Source organism: Varroa jacobsoni, unplaced genomic scaffold (genome assembly GCF_002532875.2).
Source record: "Varroa jacobsoni isolate VJ856 unplaced genomic scaffold, vjacob_1.0 scaffold_1268, whole genome shotgun sequence".
NCBI classification, from domain to species: Eukaryota; Metazoa; Arthropoda; class Arachnida; order Mesostigmata; family Varroidae; genus Varroa; species Varroa jacobsoni.
Genome location: NW_019214170.1, coordinates 194,131 through 213,982, shown reverse-complemented (window position 1 = coordinate 213,982; position 19,852 = coordinate 194,131). Strand labels below are relative to the sequence as shown.

The 19,852-nt window shown below is 36.9% G+C and overlaps 1 protein-coding gene across 1 annotated transcript in view; it reads left to right on the top strand.

Moving 5' to 3' along the window:
• The window catches only part of LOC111268245 (AFG1-like ATPase), a gene marked incomplete in the record, with an annotated part of 9,350 nt that extends 4,735 nt beyond the window's left edge, over positions 1 to 4,615 (top strand). Inside the window, 8 exon segments of the mRNA XM_022847107.2 lie at positions 350 to 451; positions 701 to 800; positions 1,066 to 1,210; positions 1,413 to 1,532; positions 1,761 to 1,848; positions 2,169 to 2,272; positions 2,861 to 3,014; positions 3,247 to 4,615. Coding sequence (XP_022702842.1) covers positions 350 to 451; positions 701 to 800; positions 1,066 to 1,210; positions 1,413 to 1,532; positions 1,761 to 1,848; positions 2,169 to 2,272; positions 2,861 to 3,014; positions 3,247 to 3,336 — 903 coding nt within the window.
• Between the last annotated feature and the right edge of the window lie 15,237 nt (positions 4,616 to 19,852).

The following is a 19,852-nucleotide window of genomic DNA, read 5'->3' as shown; positions in this document are numbered from 1 at the left end:
ATATACATGTATAGAAAAAAAAGAAAAAATAAAATAAATTAGGAAAAGAGAACAGACGTATTTTAGACATGTTAAAGCAAATGTCACTTCTACACTTGTAGACTGTTAGACGCTCTTATATCACACAAAGACTGTGGCCATCATTATTAAGACATCATATGTAGGGCACCATCCTTTTAGAAAGATAATAAAATCTATGACTTTATATTGACGAATCCTATAATAGTACGACGGTGCCGCTTATTCATTTCGCGTGACAGACAGCTAATACAAATGTTCAAGACGGGAATTGTTGAACTCTTCGAGTAAGAAACCCATTGTATTACTGTATTTCTTAATTTGCTTGTAGAGAAGTCAAGTAGGTCGAAAGGATGACTCGTACGATCCAATACCACCCGTTGCTGCCGAGATCTCTGAGAAGAACACACTGATTTGCCTCGATGAATTTCAGGTAGCCCAGATAACGTAGCTATTTGTAATTTTCAAAGTGATTTAGTCATTTTCAAAAGTTCTAAATTCTCAGTGAAACATTATTCGTATTTGATGGTCCTTTGAATTAGACGAGGTATTATAAAACATAGCTAGTTATTTTCATGTGATCGTTGTTATGGTTTATGGTGTATTATTATCTTATTTTATAATAGAATAATAATAACAATACAAAAAACGCTTCAAATGTTTTTCGATAATTATGTTGTAGGTGACAGATATTGCAGACGCGATGATTTTAAAGCGACTTTTTGATCACATATTTCGAAATGGAACGATTCTAGTAGCCACCAGTAATCGGCAACCCGACGGTATGCTCAAAACTGATTATTTTCTCTATGAACATTGATTGCAGTGGTTTCTTATTCATCAAAAAAAAATCTTATGGTGATGTTTCTCAATATATAATATCATAATCGGGCTCGCTGCCATATTAGTTAAACATTACCTGCGTAAAAAGCTAGTGGCAAATGTTACAAATATAATGTACAAGTTTGCCTTATATGTATGTAGTAATGAGACCTTATTTTGTATTTATGGGTAAATTTTTATTTGTGATCTTACGCACATGTATAGATTTATATAAAAATGGCCTGCAACGGTCAAACTTCGTCCCGTTCATCGACATTCTTAAGCAGAACTGTCATTCGGTGATGCTCGATTCTGGAATCGACTATCGTTCAAAGATCTTTGGCACTTCTGATCGACCTTTCTATTTCATGTATGTGATCTACGAATTACTTTGTGATGTTATAATCACCTAGAATTAAATAAACTATTATCATATCGATTTAAGAAATATTTGTTGCCATATCCTGTTTATCTTATTTAGCTAGTATAACTCCTAGCATCTGTAAAATAATCTGTAGTAATAAAATCTATTTTTTAGCACTTATTTAGTTTTCTTTTATTTATTGTTTCAGAAAAGGGCAGTGCGATGCAGATGCTGAGCTAGATCGTCTCTGGAAGATTGTTTGTACGCATGAAACTGATACAGTGCGACCAAGGACAATAATCATTAAAGGACGGAACGTCACCTTCAAGTACCGTTACTTTAGTCTATTGACACTTTTTTCCTACTTCCGTTATATATCCCATATTTATATGTGACCTTCTATGTGGACTGGGGAGTACAGAGTCGATAGACTATAACAAACGCTAAGTAGATACCGTTTAAATTAAAAAAACTAATCGAATTATGCAGTCTGTTGGAGCTTTATCATCACTAGCAAGCGATATATAATATTGACAAGCATTAGTATCGCTTACAGAAAATGCTGTGGTCAGGTGCTGGATGCTACATTCGAGGAACTATGTGATCGACCTCTCGGAGCCGTTGATTATGTTTATCTAAGTCAGGTAAAATCAGGTTGTTATTAAATTTCTAAGATCACTATGAACTTTCATGCCAATAAATCCGCTAACGAAATAGGTAACTGTCTCTTGTATACTCATTATCTACAATACTGATTCAAGTAGTTACTTGAGTAAATCCAATATGTTAAATGTCACACTTCGTTTGCCACAAATACACATATAAGCTGAATAGTCGCCAGTGGAATCGAGAACAGATAGCATGTAAAAACGGAAATTGATTTTTTTTTTGAGCTTGGCATCAATGACTCCATAAAAACCGTTTTATATTTACTGATGGCATAACATTTTCCTTTTTTTTTCAGATATTTCATACAATATTTATACGAGACATCCCTCGGTTGACTATCAAGCAAAAAAGTCAAGCTCGTCGGTTCATTACCCTAATTGATACTCTTTATGATCACCAGTAAGTTAATCGAAAATTTTTAAAAATCGATAGGTACTAAAAAGATATTCGCTTTCTGTTAATTTCCAAATATGAATGAATTATCACCATTTGACTACAATAAGAATCAACAATTATAGTGGTTGTATTCAATAGATTCGCTTTTCTACTTGCGAGCCATGTAGCCACCGCGTGTGCGTATGTGAGTTGCAGCCGGTACCTGGTTTCGGCCATTGCCCCTTGTCTAGTTATTCTAATACCAGGAGGTATCATTCTTTTCAATCTATAGTATTACGTAATAATTTTTTTTATACCACTGAACCGCATTTTATATTAACTGTCCCTTTGAAAATAAGTGGTTGTGGAATCTGCGATCAGAATTGTACGGTTTAACGGCTCCATCTATTTTAAACATTGAAATCCTTCTCAGTATACCAAAAATGTAGTATGGTATATAGCAATGTGGGAGGGCGGTAGCTGATCTACTTAAATACCAATTATCTGGCGCCCTTCCTTTTTATGTCTAGTTATTTATTTAATTACAGTTCGCGTTTGATATGGTCATTGTTTTTATTCCAAATACTCAAACATTAACCTCGTCCATTTTAGCGTTCGGGTAGTGTGCTTAGCGGAAACAGACACCGCTCATTTGTTCATTGGAGCTACAGATAAGGTTGTTGTAACCGACGAGAATAGGATGCTGATGTCAGATCTCGGACTTGAAAGCGCCCAAGAATTGGGGAGTATTTATTCAGGAGAAGAGGTATATAATTAAAATGCTTATTTAGTATTTCGCATATATTTGAAGTTCTACGCATAATGCCGCGCATGTTCAAGTAAATCAAATTCGGACTTGAAACTTATAAAAAAAACATAAAATACGTTATAAATATTATTGGATTCTTAATATTATTCATGATTCTTATTACTTATCATGTGAAGGAGAACTTCGTATCTACTGTCTTTCAAAGTATGCTATTCTTTGCTCATTTTAGGAAATGTTCGCCTTTGACCGAACGGTATCGCGGTTGAATCAAATGCAAACGTCGCAATATTGGAAGCAGACAATTCATGAGCATAACTGACCACTTAGAGACAAGTCTTAGGCAGCGGACTAAAATTAGGTAGGGCGTAACCAACGATGAATGAAATACTCTACCAAAGTTACCAAAGTTAAACGAAACATACGCCTTATTCGTTACCAGCTGATACCATCCGGGATGTAACATAATATTTTAGAGGTTAAACACTAAAATGTTGTTTACAAAATCAGTAAACCTGCTAGAATATATTAAAAAACATTGTGTATGACAATTGAATCATTTTGACGATTTTTCAGTTCTGAAGTTTAAATACCTAAATGCTTGGTGGCGTCCGATATTTAGACGTGTTTTAGATACGTTATCCTGCAGCATTAAAAATATCGTGTTATGCCACCTAAGGACTGACATGATTGACTTTTGTATAACAACCCGATTCGCCTGTGACTTTAGACAAACTAGAGTTTCATAAGAACAGTAAACATCTATGGCTTGGAGTATGGGCCTGAATGATAAAAGCGGCTTTTAGCATCGGTATCAACCAATCACATTGTTAATCTGTGAGTAATTTTGCGAAATAAGATATATAACAAAGGACATTCAAATAACAGCTTTCGATTTTATATTACGGAACCCATACGTTGTGATTTAGATGTGCAAATCATCATCTGAGGCTGGTTTAGCTTGTTGACTTCTAATTACCTAATTTGCACCATACTTTACTTTCTGGCCATTCATTTTTTTATGTTCGACTGTTATATTTATCTCTATGATGAAGACTATGCAAAATGTAATCAAAAATTATTGCGCCTTCTTGCCATGGTTCAGGGTGCTAACCAAAGTAGAAAAAATGCGTACCGTTTTACAGAATCTCGTCATTTTGCTTGTCAGTTGTAGCAGTGGATGCTACGAGTTCATTCAATGATTACATTTTTTTCTTTTTACACCCCAAAAACAATTTTATTCAACATAGGTGTATAAGGAACATGTGTGATTAATGCACTCAGATTCAACTTTAAGTCACTCGAACCACAATGAATTTTAATACTACTAAACGCTCTTTACGATTGAATATTTAATTTTGGTAACGAAGAGATGCATGAAATATCATTGAGCAGACCACCAATGGTTGTAGTTGTTTAGCAGTACTCTATAAACAAATTAAGTTATAATTTATTATATAGTTGAATACGCATAGTTAGGTTTAGTTAGCTGTTAAATAAACTGTAGACGTAGCACGATAAATGCTTAGTACCATTGTTGTAAAATAAAAAGATCATACGTATATATATATATATGTATGCCCAGGTTTGCCGTGCCTTAACTATTTATTTTGACTCCCAGCTTGTCTAGCAATGCTCGTTTATTACACACCAAAGCGTTCAAGCGTCCCTCGCTTCTCCTGTAGCAGAAGTCAGTCGCTCACGCAATTCGACTTCTTTAGGGGGGAAAGGATGCTAAAGCTCCTCTTTGAAACCGTCTCGTGTAGTCGTGTTCTAGGCACGCAAGTCGAACAACACTCAGGACATCCCCCGCAAGTATGGACACGCTTTTTATGTTATCTGATTAGCCAATCATCCACAATCCTCACCCAGATACTCAGATTTCTCTATCTGCCTCTTCTGCTGTGTCTCGTCAAACGCCAATTCGAGTTACACCATTCAATTATCCAGGCACCGACGAGTTGGCCTACGAACGTATATATCGCCAGGTGTTTTTTCTGCCACCAAAATAAAGCAATCTAGCTTTGTCATTGGCTTGCAGGAAAAACTACTTTACGCCTCGCGCTTATATATATATCTATATATATATATATAAATCTGGGTAATTAAATGATACTGACTTATTAAATAAATATATCTTTATCTTACGTATCTTCTGTGGTTACGAAAAGGAACGTAGTACTTAAGAGCGGCCTAATTACATTTATACTCTTTCGAATGTAAGTTAATGTATAGTAATATTAAGCAAATATAGCATATAAAACCCCTTACGTATAATCATACGTAACTGAAAAATTGCCAGTTGCGTCAACATGACATGAATATTTCTGTCTATTCAAGAGTATTCGCTGCAGAGATCTTCGTGGCGCTATATGTTAGTTACTACCCTAGTACACAGGATAGCGACTTCGATTACGTTTATTCGTTTAATCACATTGGGAAAAAAGACGGAGGACCCCGTCAGACGCCATCCAGTATAATAACATTTTGTCCCCGTCTCCTTTCTACTTGTTTGAGCTTTGCCTTTTATTCCGACAACGTGTAAATCTGTTTGAACCAGTTATTCCTGGTGAAGTCTAATATGATGGCGGAACCATTTAACAAGGCTGGAAACACAATCGTGTCATTGATGTTCTGATGCATTTTCATCCGTGAAGTTGTGTCCAACGCCTCGGTAAACGTCAGAGCTCTTTCGTTACTGTCATTCACATTTCAAAGTCGGTTTCACCGGTTACACTGCAGATGTCAATCACTTCAATTTCTAGCTTCTTATGCCAGCTACAGTGAGATAATATAGATAGAAGCATAACGACGAAAGGGTGTCTGTTTCAGAAAAAATAGGGCCAAAGGAAAAAAAGATGAATTTATTTCAGGACTGGGAACAAAAGCAACATCACCCTTAGCTGTAGGAACATCAGCTCCGACAAGCGTTGAAATTTTTCATTTCAAATCAATCACGTTGCAAATTGTCGCTTACCCCACATTACAAACACCGCCATTTTGGCCATGATAACCTCTACTAGCACACTATTGCTTCAGTCTTTGTTTTAGTCCAGTAATAGCAATAATAGTATAATAATAACATTACAGTAGCAGTAGTAAAAGTAAGAGCGAAAAATGTCAACTACGAGTGTAGCATCGATAGCCTCGCCTTTAAAAGGATAAATGAGTGGACGAAGATCAGTTGTTATTCGTCTAATAGTACATAAGCAAGCAAAGATCGTTTTGGCTTGAAACGAACTAATATAGGCCGCTAAATAATGTATCACGTTTCAGACAAGTTTTTAAAGGTTGGCAAAAACTTCAACATGACTATAGCTTCTCGTCAAAGACGACAAGTTTCATCATAATAACAGCTAACATTCATTTTACTCTGAATTATTTATAAAAATTTTTCCGGTATCACTAGCAGTAGGTTATGCACGATAAATTAAGCTATCGTATTAACTTCTTCTAAGTGTCTTCTTCAAATGCGTCCGGTATAGATACAACTAAATTAACGATGTAACGAAGATCGTAAATGAAAAAAACTTGTAAGACTGGATGGGGAAGGGGACATATGCCGAAATATCTCACATAAAACAATTAAATAGGCAATCATGTACATATTGCCGCGGTTTGCTGCGTAACGGTGGGATATTTAAGTATCAGATCCGTTACATTACGGTAGTCTGCATAGCAAAGGTCATCCCAAGCCACCATCAACGTGCTGGTCTGATGGAACGAGTCGTACATAGTCTTTATAGGACAACCGTTGTAACTGGAAATACCCAGCAAAAGAAAAAAAAATAAGAGCGATTTCAAATTTGTGTCCAATTTGCTAGAACACCGTCATCTCATCGAAAAGCTGAAAGAATACACTACTGGTACACAATGACTTGTGGGACGATACAAAGTATACGTTCGCAATACAGTTGGTGATGCGGTATGTTCTTATTCGGATCTGTTCAAAATCTTTTTCGGCTTACTTCTGCGTTTCTCGGTCGTGTACGACATGAATCGCTTTACTGAAGAAGGGTGGACTGATGATAGATTGAGCCCATGACAAATTTAGGAGCATTGATATTGGTCCATGTAGACTGATGCTGAATACGAGTTTCGCTGTTAACAGTTTTAGACAACTATGTCAATCACTATATTCGTGCGTTAGGAAACGCATCAACCCAGAACTGTGATCGTTATACTTTGGAATTTTGGGAAGTAACAAAATCGGTACCTTTCATTTTCATGGAGTGAAGAGAATTCTCTGAAGAACAATGCGAGGCTGAATGCATCAAATATAGAAATGTTTATTGATGGGTCAATCAACAGTAGATTTTGCTTTATTTGGTTTTGAAATAATAACTTTACGTAAAACAAAACTTGAGCTCTATACATTGGATCATAGAAATACAGCTGTACAAAAATTGACAGCCGCATTTTTAATATTACTTTGGCCTTCTAATGATTAGTTTTTTTTTATTAGACAAGCAAAACTGCCACGGAATTTTTGGAATAATTGAATTCATTAAAATTACTGGATTTCAGCTTTTTTATGATTGTTATGGTTAGGTATGTATATATTAACGGTGATAATAATCAATACTATACATACCTGGGCATCTTCTGTATTTGAGTTAGAGGTGAGTATAATACATCAAATAGCAGCTCCAATCGGACATGAACTCCAAACCCCAATAAACATTTATCGTGATTCATAAGTACCATTACGAGGTGAAGGAAATATCATAATGATCTTCTAGAATCAGTGCTATCTACATGTGCTTAGATGTATATCTCAAAGCCCATTAAAATTACTTTAGTGAAGCTAAAAATACGGGTTTAATTTTTGACAGTGTTCTTCCGCCTGAACCCACCTTGGTTTTCCTTTTCGTACTGTTAAAAATGCTTTGAAAATAGCCTGTTTCTTTATGGGGTAAAACAGATGATAGTACGCTGGAGGTTATTCTTAATTTGAAAAGAAATCTAATAATGGTCACTTGTCAAACGACATTGACATGAATCGACATTGACGAGAGGAAGACAGAAATTTAGCCATGTATGACCTGGGTATCCAACCTAGAACCTCAAGTTTGCGAGCCCAATGGTTGATCTAGTTTGCTACCGCGACACTCAAAGCGTCTGAACTTTTCAATTCTTTACAAACCTGTATCTTTTGCTTTATTTCTACTCAGTTTAGTTTCATTTTTCATAGTCTTGAGAAGAAACAATATTTGTTCCACTAATTATTTAATTTAATTTTAAAATCTAATTAAAGCAACCTTTTGATTTCTTAAGTACAGTTAGCTAACTTGTGTGGCATTGCCAAATCCACATCTCGGCCTATTATATGACAGAAAAGCACAGCTTTTAGCCAACCTGGCATAATATTGTAGTTTAATGCCAACGCTGCGTTGCGCCCTGTCAGTCACTCCCTTGACGATTGTTCATGTTTTGAATCCGATTTAGCCTTTCTCGTCATAGTTTCTCCTCTTTAGCATTATTCACCAGGTTCGTACGCGATAATGCTTTTCTGTTCAGACTGTTGCCACTTTTCAGGCAATACCATTCTTTTCGGCGTTACACCACTTTGGAAGAAGCTGCTCCACCGATTTTTCTTTGTTTCCTCTCTTATTATTCTCGAGTCTCTTATTTTGATGCTCTTGGATTCGTTGCCAATTTCGATGTTTTCTTCTTGATAGTTTGTTGTAACGTCTGACGAAATAGGTTTGTCAACATATTGTTGTTGTTGCTACTGCTGTTGTTGTTCCTCACAGAAAAGCATGAGAAGAGTGCTGAAGTGAAACGAACAGTTAACACCATTTCACTGTCGTCCTGTTATGCTGTGATACTTACTGATGCGGTTACAGTCAGTGTTATCGTTACTGTCATTGGTGTTTCGCTGCTTTCTGCTGCTACATCTGTTCCTATGTTTCCGTGCTTTCATTCCTTTCGCCCGAAACGGAAATTAAAATTATTGGACAATAAATGTATTGCACGCCATAATCGTATAAAAAGTTAATTACTGGTCCTAGCATTTCTTTGGGTCGAAAGGCCTTTGGTTCTTTTTTCTATTTGCTAGCTATCTTAATTATCGGACCTTCATATTTTACACGTTTTATGCGATCTATTATGTTCATGAAATACTTTGATTACTATTTAGTGCCGAAAATCGGCGCAATGTATTTGTACTATTATTAAATTTAAGTTTGAAGTTTCTGAATTTTTTATTATAACTGCACAAAACTTCACCTCGATCTCTGGCTGTATAGAAAGGTAATTCAATTACATAAATATTCTGAGTTTTACGTCTGGCATCGCACTAGCTTCGCACTGTACGAGCAGCCATGACCAGGCAACGATTTTATTTTTATCCATTTTGAGTGCATTTCATAATCGAACTTTTCATGCGATTAACTAAAGCTGTGCCCAAGAGAACGCAAGTACACTGTACGGGTAAGAAATTAAGCTTTGAAACTGGAGCTAATACTGCTCTATTAAAGAAATTATCAAGAGATTGTCTTTCAGATCAACGTACGATTATAATAACTGAACCGATCAATATTACACTCAAATCAGTCCGGCAGTTCGAAGTTGAATCCATAGATAACTTCTAAGGGCAGCTCGCTCAGAGTTTTATCTATATAGGAGGGTCGATCTAAGGTTATCCCTTCTTGCAGCCATAATAAAAAAACAGTAACCTACTATTTAACTAATCCTTAGCATTTAAAAATTATTAGATCTGCAGGTTCTTGATTTACACTAACTTGCTTTCATAATTAATGGTCATTAAATTAATATAATTTTCATAATAAAATCAACATGTACCCTCCGCTCGTTTTCCATCATCACAAAAGCGATTAATAAAGCTGTTGATTTAACACCACTAAGAGCATATGCTAACAGTAACCTATGCTTCGCCTCGCATTTTCCAAATGGTAATGATTCCAATGTTTTCCGGAATGAGGAAACGGTATATGAGCTGCCTTTTCCCATTATCCGCTAAAATACTTTTCTCGTTCTCCAAAGCTCTTCTGACTATAAGCTCACTGACAAAAGCTATTGTCGAACTTCTTTGTTTTTCTTTTTTTTTTTTGGAATAAACAACTGTGGAGAAGGTGCAATATTGTTGACTTTGTAGACAAACTATACAATAATTTATGCGAAGCAGTTTCACTCTTTTACTACAGATTTTCTGGTACAAATGAGTATATCGCTGTATTTTTGATGTCTTCGTTCCCGCCGTTGGTGTCGCCACTGTTTCCCTGTCTTCTGCTGCGGCCCAGGCTACTAGCACTCACTCAGTGGTCCGCTCACTCGCTGCAGCTAACTCTGTCGCAATCGTGTGACCCTAATCTTCTCCTCGGATCTTTCCTGGTGAGCTTCTCCAACGGTTCAGTAGACCAGCTACACTACGAAAGCCATTGTCACTATAATTTCCAGCATCACAAAAGCTGCCGCTCGAAACCCCATCGACTCCTCGGCTCCATCCTTCAGTCACTCTAGCTCTCGCTGGCCCTCCTCTTTTTCACTTCTTTTCGTAGTACAACAGCGGCCGTTTCTGTTATGGAAGTTTGAAGACCAGTCTGTCGACTGAAAACGCCTTGTCTTCGTCATGTCGAAAACTGTCGAATGTGCGCAGTCGTACAAACACTTATAGAGACGAGAAAAGCATACACACTCACACTCGTAGACACACGACACAACGGCCGCCAGACACAGAGCGCTAGCTCATTTTTTACGCAGTAGAAAATCGATGATGACCTACAGAGATGCTGGGTTATAATGGCAGTTGTGGTGACGGCGTGCTGCTGATGCTCTCAATAATGATTGTGGACTGGACTGACAACACAATTGTGTCACTGTGTAAGTCTGGTACAAAAATAAGCTTGATGTTGAGTGTCAGGCCATAGAGAATAATCACTCCGTAGCATCAGTTTTATCATGAACGTTTACGTATATAATCTAATGTACAAACAGCATTTATGGTTAGTAGGGCTTTTTAGAATAAGAAACTGCCGTTAGAGGTCCTAATGAGCAAGAGAGATAATAGAGATCATCTATTATTACTTGTTTCTTTATGATAACAACAAAGTTAGGATAATTACGTGTAGAGAGCGGCAAGAAGGTTGAATCCGATTTATCGTATTCTCATATATAAGAAATTATGGCACATATCATATAGTCCCATAGTGCGTATGCACCATCGATATTTGTATTATAGTAGACTCTGTGAATGAAATTCCGTAATTATTTAATTATTAACAAACACCTATATAATCCAATATAAACGAAATCTTGAAAACTGAAGGGTAAGTAATTGTGTATGCAACACTGCGTGATAACAGGCCTATAGATCAAATGAAGTATCGACTGTGGAGTACACGTTTATCACTTTTGTGGTATACTAGCAGACAACGTAATACGTGCAAGTTCTTCACGATTTACGTTCTCAAAGACACACATGTGTATCTAAAAAAAGGGTAGCAATCCTAAGCTCTGTACTTTACACCCCACTGTTCAGCATTGCACGTGTCTTCCTGCTATTAAACAAAGTCTAATTTTAAACATGACATGATACAACGGCTACACGCATACTGTTAGCTAATCGTTACACACATCCAACTATTATCATTCATTACATTTTTCTCTAAATTATATACGATCCCATCTGTTTGGATTCCTTTACAGGCTATTCCGGACCGATGAAAGGCGTATTGCTGAGGTCATGTTCAAATGTTAAGCGTATTATAAATGGAGAGATATTTGAATACGTTCTTTTAGCCAATACTGTTCATTGCGTTTGTGACATTATCGATTGCGCAATTGTTTGGCGAGACAGCTGAAGCCTGTTGGTCGTTAAAATATTGTTGTCGCAACGTCGGCTGTGGCGGTCATTTTTTTTTTTATCAGATTTTGATTGATCGAAAAGTCTAAAAGGAAACGCCAATATCAGCTTTCCCTGTCTGAAAAGGCGAGCACGCTGGCAAAGACATAGATACTGGAAAATAAGGTCATTTAAAAAACAATGCCCTGGTGACCAAAAAACTAAATCAGATAAAAAGTGGGGAAATGCTTTATGGCCTGCGTCTTCCCTGCGTCGAAAATGACCCATGAGTAGTTGGTGAATTATACCGTTTTATTGATTTGCAATGCCACCCGAGTCGATGTTCTGGCTAGGAAGAAATATGTGTTCAAACAGAATAAATACTAGGTTAACACCTAACGTATAACGACAAAAATATTTCATATAAAAATTACTAAAATGCGTACAAAAAATGCGTTACTTGTAAAAAAATCACTTCATATAAAAGACCAAGCACGCAAGAAGTGCTACTTGACGCGTGATACACACATCTCTAAGTTACGAATTCTAAAACTAATAATCATTAATTAGGTAATGGACATTCCGTATCTATATAGACCATATTCGTGTACACGAATGTGACATGATTTTCAAAATTTGTTACCAATGCTTTAGATATTAGCTGACTTTTGCATAGAGACTTAATGTCGGTATGCACGGTGATTCAAAATGTCAAATAAAATTTTGAACCACTACATGCTTAACAAATTTCACTAAAGAAAAACAATCATAAATTTGTATATTGGATTTGATGCGTACATCCATATTTCCGTTTCGCTGCTAGAGCAATGACGAAGAAGCTACACAGATATTGAAAATGATGAATACATCTTCTAATATATTTCTTCGACTTCCATTTATATATAATCACAAAATTACCGGTACCGTCAACTTCATGAGTTGATCTAAATTATTTATCATACACCTCTGCCATCTCTTCGATGTTTCTGCTGCTGTTGTCGTCGCTAATATTATTGAAATTCCGCAAAAAAAACAAGCTAGCAAGTATCATCTCTATCGCTAAGTAGCGATGGGACAAGCCGATCGACTGATACGAAACATCTGCCCCCACTACTACGACTTCTATTACTTTAGGGCGGCTTTATCTGATAAAGATCATCCTGTTGTTGCGCCTGTGGTACTTGTTGCTGTTAACGGTTAATACAATCAGTCGCTGTTGTCAGCTAGTTACTACTGCTGCTTCCTGTACCCAGTAATAATAATAAAAATAATAACAACGGCGACGGATAAAGCAAAGTGCAGTCGGAGGAAACACAAAACAAATGGCGTACCCCTCCTTTTTTAGTCTAAGCAGTATACATTAGTGGCGACAACAGCGTCATTTTCGCTTTTCCGATGGATCAAAGAAACGCGTCTGTAAAGGTTAATGCCATACATATGCTCTACTACCAGCTCAATTCCGAGAAATCGCAAGTACTGCATCTGAAAAAAGCACGTGTAAATCAGTCATTTTCGATATACCAGGAAACCTTTCTAATCTAACTAGCTCGGCTGTTATCTTGCGTCTAAAACGTCTAATCATCTGTTCCTCTTATTACGCCTGTATTATTATGACCTAATGTTCTATATACCAATCCTTTATAGCGAGTTTACGATTGGCGAGTAGTACTACAGATTATTCAGCAATCGGAATAATAGATCTGTGCAAATCATATAAAGTAATTTACAAAAATGAAACAACTGCAATTTTTAATGATCTTTTTTACATTCCAAACCTGCTTACTTCTCAACCAGTTCATAATTTTTGTACTGTTATCGGATGGCTACTTCAGCATGGCAAACAAATCTTCTGGCGAACTGGTGAAAGGTTATGAAGTTATGTTGTTCATCCAGATCTAGTCGAGACATCGTAGCTATTGAACAGGGTACATGAGCTTTTGTTCTGTCGGAAAAAGCTTCTAGCAGAAAGTGAAGTTAAAGGAAATTGAAAGTGAACGAAAAAATCCTCTTGCTTTCCAGCCGCGTTACAAAGTGGGTGGGCGGTAGGGAGTGTCGTTGAAGCATTTGTCGATAGCCGCCGCACAAGAACCATCGTCATCCGTGTCATCTTTGGCACTGCAGATGATTCCCGCATGAGCAGGAACAGTGGACCAGGAGTGAATGAGCGCTCGAGATAATGTCCGATTGCAATGGAGATTTGTGGATTTAGCGACCGTATCCTTTTCAGGTGGCATCTTCTCTGTAATACGTAGGATAATGACGTAGATACACTAACAAAGTAATTATAAGAACTAAAAATATTAAAATCATATAAGATTAATTATATATTTGCCAGCATAGACCTGAAGGAACAACAAAAAGCTAAACATATCTGTATACTTGCCCGAACCGGTTGACTTAAAGAGCCAAGCGCTTGCTAAGGATTAAGTGATCACTTTAATTCTGCTTTCAAAATCTAAATAAATCACAGGCTGTACAGATAAGAACACAAAGAGATGTTGGAGAAAGCTGTTGTTACACCAATAATACGAGCTAACTTTAGAGACAAACTAAAAACCACTTTATCTGTAGTAAGTTTTTTGGTTGTTATTGCCTTAGACTGTTAACTATTATAAGGGATAGAATCAGTCTATCTTTCATGACACGTATCATCTTTGTATTTTAGGCGTACATTGGAGCATTATGGTGTTTTAGTGTATTCACAGCGAAACTTTTCTTAAAGCTGCCTTTGATCACTTTCATGCCCGTGCCTATCTATGTTAAATGTTATGTTTTTTAATATATTTGTGATTTATTCTTGATATTGACAATGTTCTATTAGGTATGTGAATTATGTAATCATAAAATCTTAAAGTTATAACGACGAAAGATAAAGCAACACTTAATAATTTCGAATAGTTTGTAAAATATTAGCTTCAGGAAAAACGTCAATAAACGTTTCTTCCTTTTTACTCTAAGACATAGCATGCATACATTTTCTCAACCGACTCTATGTCCGTTTGATTAATTTCTGCAAAAAAAAATTATGCCTCCTAATTGGTCTAAGCATGGCTGAAAGTCTTTGACGTTCCTTATTATATAAAACTTTAATTAATACAAAGATTTTAATTTTTTCCGCTTCATATGCTTATGCGCGCCGGTAGCATTTAATGTACGCCTACACGACAAGCATGATTTAAGTGACAAATTTTCTATTGCCTATCTAGCGTAGATTTTTTTCAGATACACTGGTTGATTGATCTATTAAAACACGTTACGCAAATCTGAGACTTTATACAGATATTTGATCCAATGCAGCCTAATTTTGATAAGCTTGTAGCGGCTTTATAAAACCGGCATACTTTTTTTCCACTGCACGCCACGCTTTCACCAGCGGAGCTGCTTTGATGTAAGCGGTGTTCTTGTCTACATCCAAAAGTACACGTTTAAACTTTATTGACAAAGCCGGAGGAAGTATATAAATAGGGCCCAACATTGTGACGTAGAGCACTGCTTGTACAAGGGTAACGATGCGAACTCTTGAAAGGGTTGGAAAATTGTAAACTGCACTTCTTCGACCCATATACACAGCAATTCTACATAGTGCCAATCTCACGCGATAGGGACCGCTTTGTCTACCCTAACATAACCAAAAGCCAATAATTAAAAACGTTTGGCGATCGAATCGGGATTTTTTTTCTGCACCGCCTCACAGGTTGGGTGAATGATTAGGTTAATACTGATCTTCGCAATTGTCGATAATGGTTGGCTTATTCTACAAGCTATTTAGATACTGAACCAACAAAGCAATAAGGGCTACATAACCACATCAAGATACATCAATGATTTTCAAGTCTGGCAATACAGTGAAAGAACATAAGATAAGACATGTAGGAAACAGTGCGGATTGATTTAAAATCATGTGATTTTGTTTCTGCCTGCTTGGGATAACTAAATGGTTTGTGGCTCGGAGTTTTTATCCGCAAAGCAGGAAACGACCTTTTATAGCCAATTCAAAAATGCAGGCCGATTGCTTGTACCAGTGAAGAAGGAACGTTCTTCCTTCAATAATTGTAGAATCCATCTTTAGTAGTTGAACCGAAGAAGCTCATATTTAAACTTACTAGCAAAAGCATTAAAATAAGCATAAAAAGTTATTGCAGGTAAATATATTTTATAACTAACTTTAGAACCAAATTTAATCAAATGTCCATCCAAAAATGGCTTTTCTTAATTGATATTGAATTTCCTTAGTAATTAATCTCAAGTTATGGAAGAAACTTATATGAGTTAAGAATAGAAATTCAGATGTTTTAAATCATTAATACATACCACCTCTAGCTATCTGACGATTTTCAACTCATAGATAGTGTGGGTTACTCTCTAACACACTTGACTTCTCGTCTGTCTACACTTTCTTGTAATAGTATGTTAATTTCTTTGTGACTATTGCTGTGCCTGCTATTATTTTGTTCTTTATCTAACTTACAACCAATTATACTTCAGCAAGTGAACTGCTTCAGTTCCTATACTCGATAACAACCTGCGTGCACATAGGCACTACTAGTAGTGTAGATGTTCACTCGCACAGCAAGCCGATGTGTGCTCAAAGCGTACACTGTACAGAAATCAAATGAGCATGATGGCATTGTCTCCTTTTGTATAGTTGTCCATATACATAGAGAGATATATAGGATTTTCATTATGGTCGCAAGTGTGCGATCTATTTGCTGGACGCCTGCGTTTTGTCGAAGCAGCGGCAGCAACAGTTCATGTCACTCCTGCTACTACTGCTGCGGCAGTTGCTGGTGTTTTCCTCTTGTAAACACACGCATGTCTGCTGGCGTGTACTCTCCGTACAGGTGTACGAGAACTGAACAGTTGTCGTATGATTTTACCAAATGGTCAAATGACGAAGAAACTTTTTCGTGTGGGCGGGAAAGATGTGCGTACAGTTGTCTTCTTTGTTTTTTCCCTTCACTGTCGTGTTGTTGGGACGTTATTTTGTCGTTGCTGTCTGATACCTTGGACTTCTGTCGTTGATTTTTCGATAGACTCCGACGTTCTTAGCAACGCGTAATACATCAAGCTCTTAACGATACGCTGGGGTCGATCGCTCTCGGAACCAGCCAAACATAGACATTCCAAGCCGCACAGCGGCACTGGAAATCGCCTTTATAGTCCTTTCTCCGGATTCCTGTTTCTGGACAGAAGCAGCAGCAACAGCACAACTCGAAGAAAAGTGTATGATGCATGCAACTGTAGTCCAGAAGTAGTCACTTTGAAGCTGCGGTCAAATCTCCTCTTTTACGCAAAATCTCGTTGGGATAGTATCGGTGTTTGCGTTAATCAGGAGCGACTTTAAGAAGTTCAAAGCGATTTACCTGAAGCTTTTCCGCACCATTGTGGTAACACGAACATAGTGTACATACCTTTGCCAACTAAAAGCTACGAACGGATGTCGATGTTTTTTTTAATATTCGCGAGTAAAGGAAAAGAGATGTTAACAGGAACTCGAATTTCATTCAAAATAAATTAAATGCATAATTAAAAAAGAATTAATAAAATGAAAGCAAAATAAAACGCAAAATATACAAAAAGCAGCTGAACCGATTTCGAGCACTAGTTGTTAACACATTATAATGGCAAACAGAGAAAATTTTTCAGTAATAAACATGTTCATTCAAACAAAAGGGCTAAATGTTTTTAGGTGTCAATGTTTTTTAGAAGCGTAACGTAATTAATGATAACATTTTAAGCAGTGCTTTGTTAAGTTTTGCGCCCAACTCAAGCGTAATCCGTGTATACGCTTTACTTACAATAGTTGTGCATTGTATATTCTTGAAAGATCTAAGGTTAGTTATAACAGGCTAATATATTTATGTTGTACGTTGAAATATTGTTTGAATTTTGTGTACAACAATAAATAAGTAAATTTTACGCATCAAACAGAGCAATCAGGTTACTTAGTCTATGACAAATGAGTAGGTACTACATAATTACGTACATACTTATATATTACATAGCCTGCTAATCTTAGGAACATGCTTCGAACCTGGACATCGACGCACTTCGTTTTGTGGTCGGAGTCAGTCTTCTGCTGAGGTAAAGACTCGAAACATAATTATCTGTGATAAAAGTTCTAATAATCCCTGTTGTCGAAGTGTTGCGATTTCTCCTTTGCTTAAGTAGACGAAGAACAGAATGAAGAGCAACCTTACGTTCTAATCAGGATACTATTGTATTTGACAACGGAACTCTTCGTAAACGGAATTATAAATTATAAGGTCAGAGTAAGAACCTCAGCAGCATGTATACTTGAAAGTGAGTATTCCATAACCGTTTGCCAAGTATTGCCAGCGATGTTAACTGGGTGTACGACCTCCTTCGTGATAACTAATATAAAATGCGATATGCAATCTACAGGAAGAATTCGAAGTTGTTACAAACTGTCAATGTTTATGTCCATTGTGGCCGATCGCTGACAAATAACACCAAAAGGGGTTCGCCAATATCGGTTTCGATATGTAACTAGCAAAGCAATAGGTCTGATCTGTCTTAACATGTTATCATTCTGAACATAACTCTGAAATGTATTTAACATTAAACAAAGTGCAACAAATTTCGCTTCTTATTACTCGGTCAGCTGGTCATCGGGGTTGAATATCCAGGTGCACCAATAAGTCATCGCGGCATTACAACGGCGCGTATACGGGCTACTCTACCCTATCAGCCATTTGTTCCAGTTTCTGTAATGCAGAAGAAACTACTATGTCTACTATTCGAAACGGGCCCCTTTATTTTCTTTCTATCATACTGGCCGCTTCCTTTATTAGAGTTCTATTCGACGTTCACAGTCTAGTTAATTTCGTAACGATGTGTCTTCTATACGTTATCTAATTTTCTTAGTAATACTGCTCTTCAGCTTATTTTTATTTTCACAACTTTGGCGGACTTGATATTGATCATTCTAATCATGTGTTTTCATTAATCGAGCAAGAATTAGTCGTCATTGGAAAGCATAGAGTTCATTTCTCTTCGACAGAAACAAAAATAAAGTTGATATATGCGTCTTTATAATTAGGAAACATGTCGGACCTTAGAGATTTGAGCGAATGAGCATGTAATCAAGACAATCAAACACACGATACTCATTATTAGTATTGGACGATGGTAACGTGAGCTCAGTGGGGTCTGTGTAACAATAGCAGCTACGACCGACAAGCATATAATGGCTAAGTTAGTTTTACATAGAATCATAACCGAGCTTTTGAACTCCGTTGCATGGAACGGACTTGCTGATGGGCGCACCCCTCCCTTCAAGGCTGGGGATTGTAGAACAGGCTTTAAGTAAAATAGGTTAAAATGTAAATAGCCCTGAAATGCTAAATTAATCTGCGAACTTCCTAATAAACTTCTTCGGGCATAGAAAAAATAAAGGCCATTTGTTTGGCTCAGAAGAAGCGAGCCAGCCGATATGATTGGGGTGATGCGTATTTTCCTTGAATATTTTGTCAATGGTTTCAGAACAAGTAGAAACACTAGAACACGCGATTTCGTTATTTTAATACTTTATGAAGTAGATAGCCAGGAGTCTGCATGTGATCACTGAAACTTAAATTTACTTGTTAATCAATAGATCAATGTCGTGTGTAATAATAAGATCTATATTGCATCATGTTGTTATGTAACTTGAAAAAAAATGCTATTTTAAACGAATACTAGCAATAACCGTATTTTAAATAATTCGATAAAGCCCACGATAGTAGAGCAAGACTATCGGTAAACATGTGGTCTCTGGGTTGATAGGTCAGTAAAAAAAAGGCTGTAGTGATCGATCTCAAAATTTCGTTTATCTTTTCGTAGAAAAATACAACTCACAATTCTTAGTTCATCGTGTCATTGCAACATAGAACCGAAAGCTATCAACTTTTTCCTTTTCCCTGGGCCCTTTCCCGGGTACCGCGTGCTACCCTCTCCTGATCTGGAGTTATGGTTCTATTATAAGCAGCTAGCGCTCAGACCCTGGGTCATCTTCTGTTCTGGACTTCAA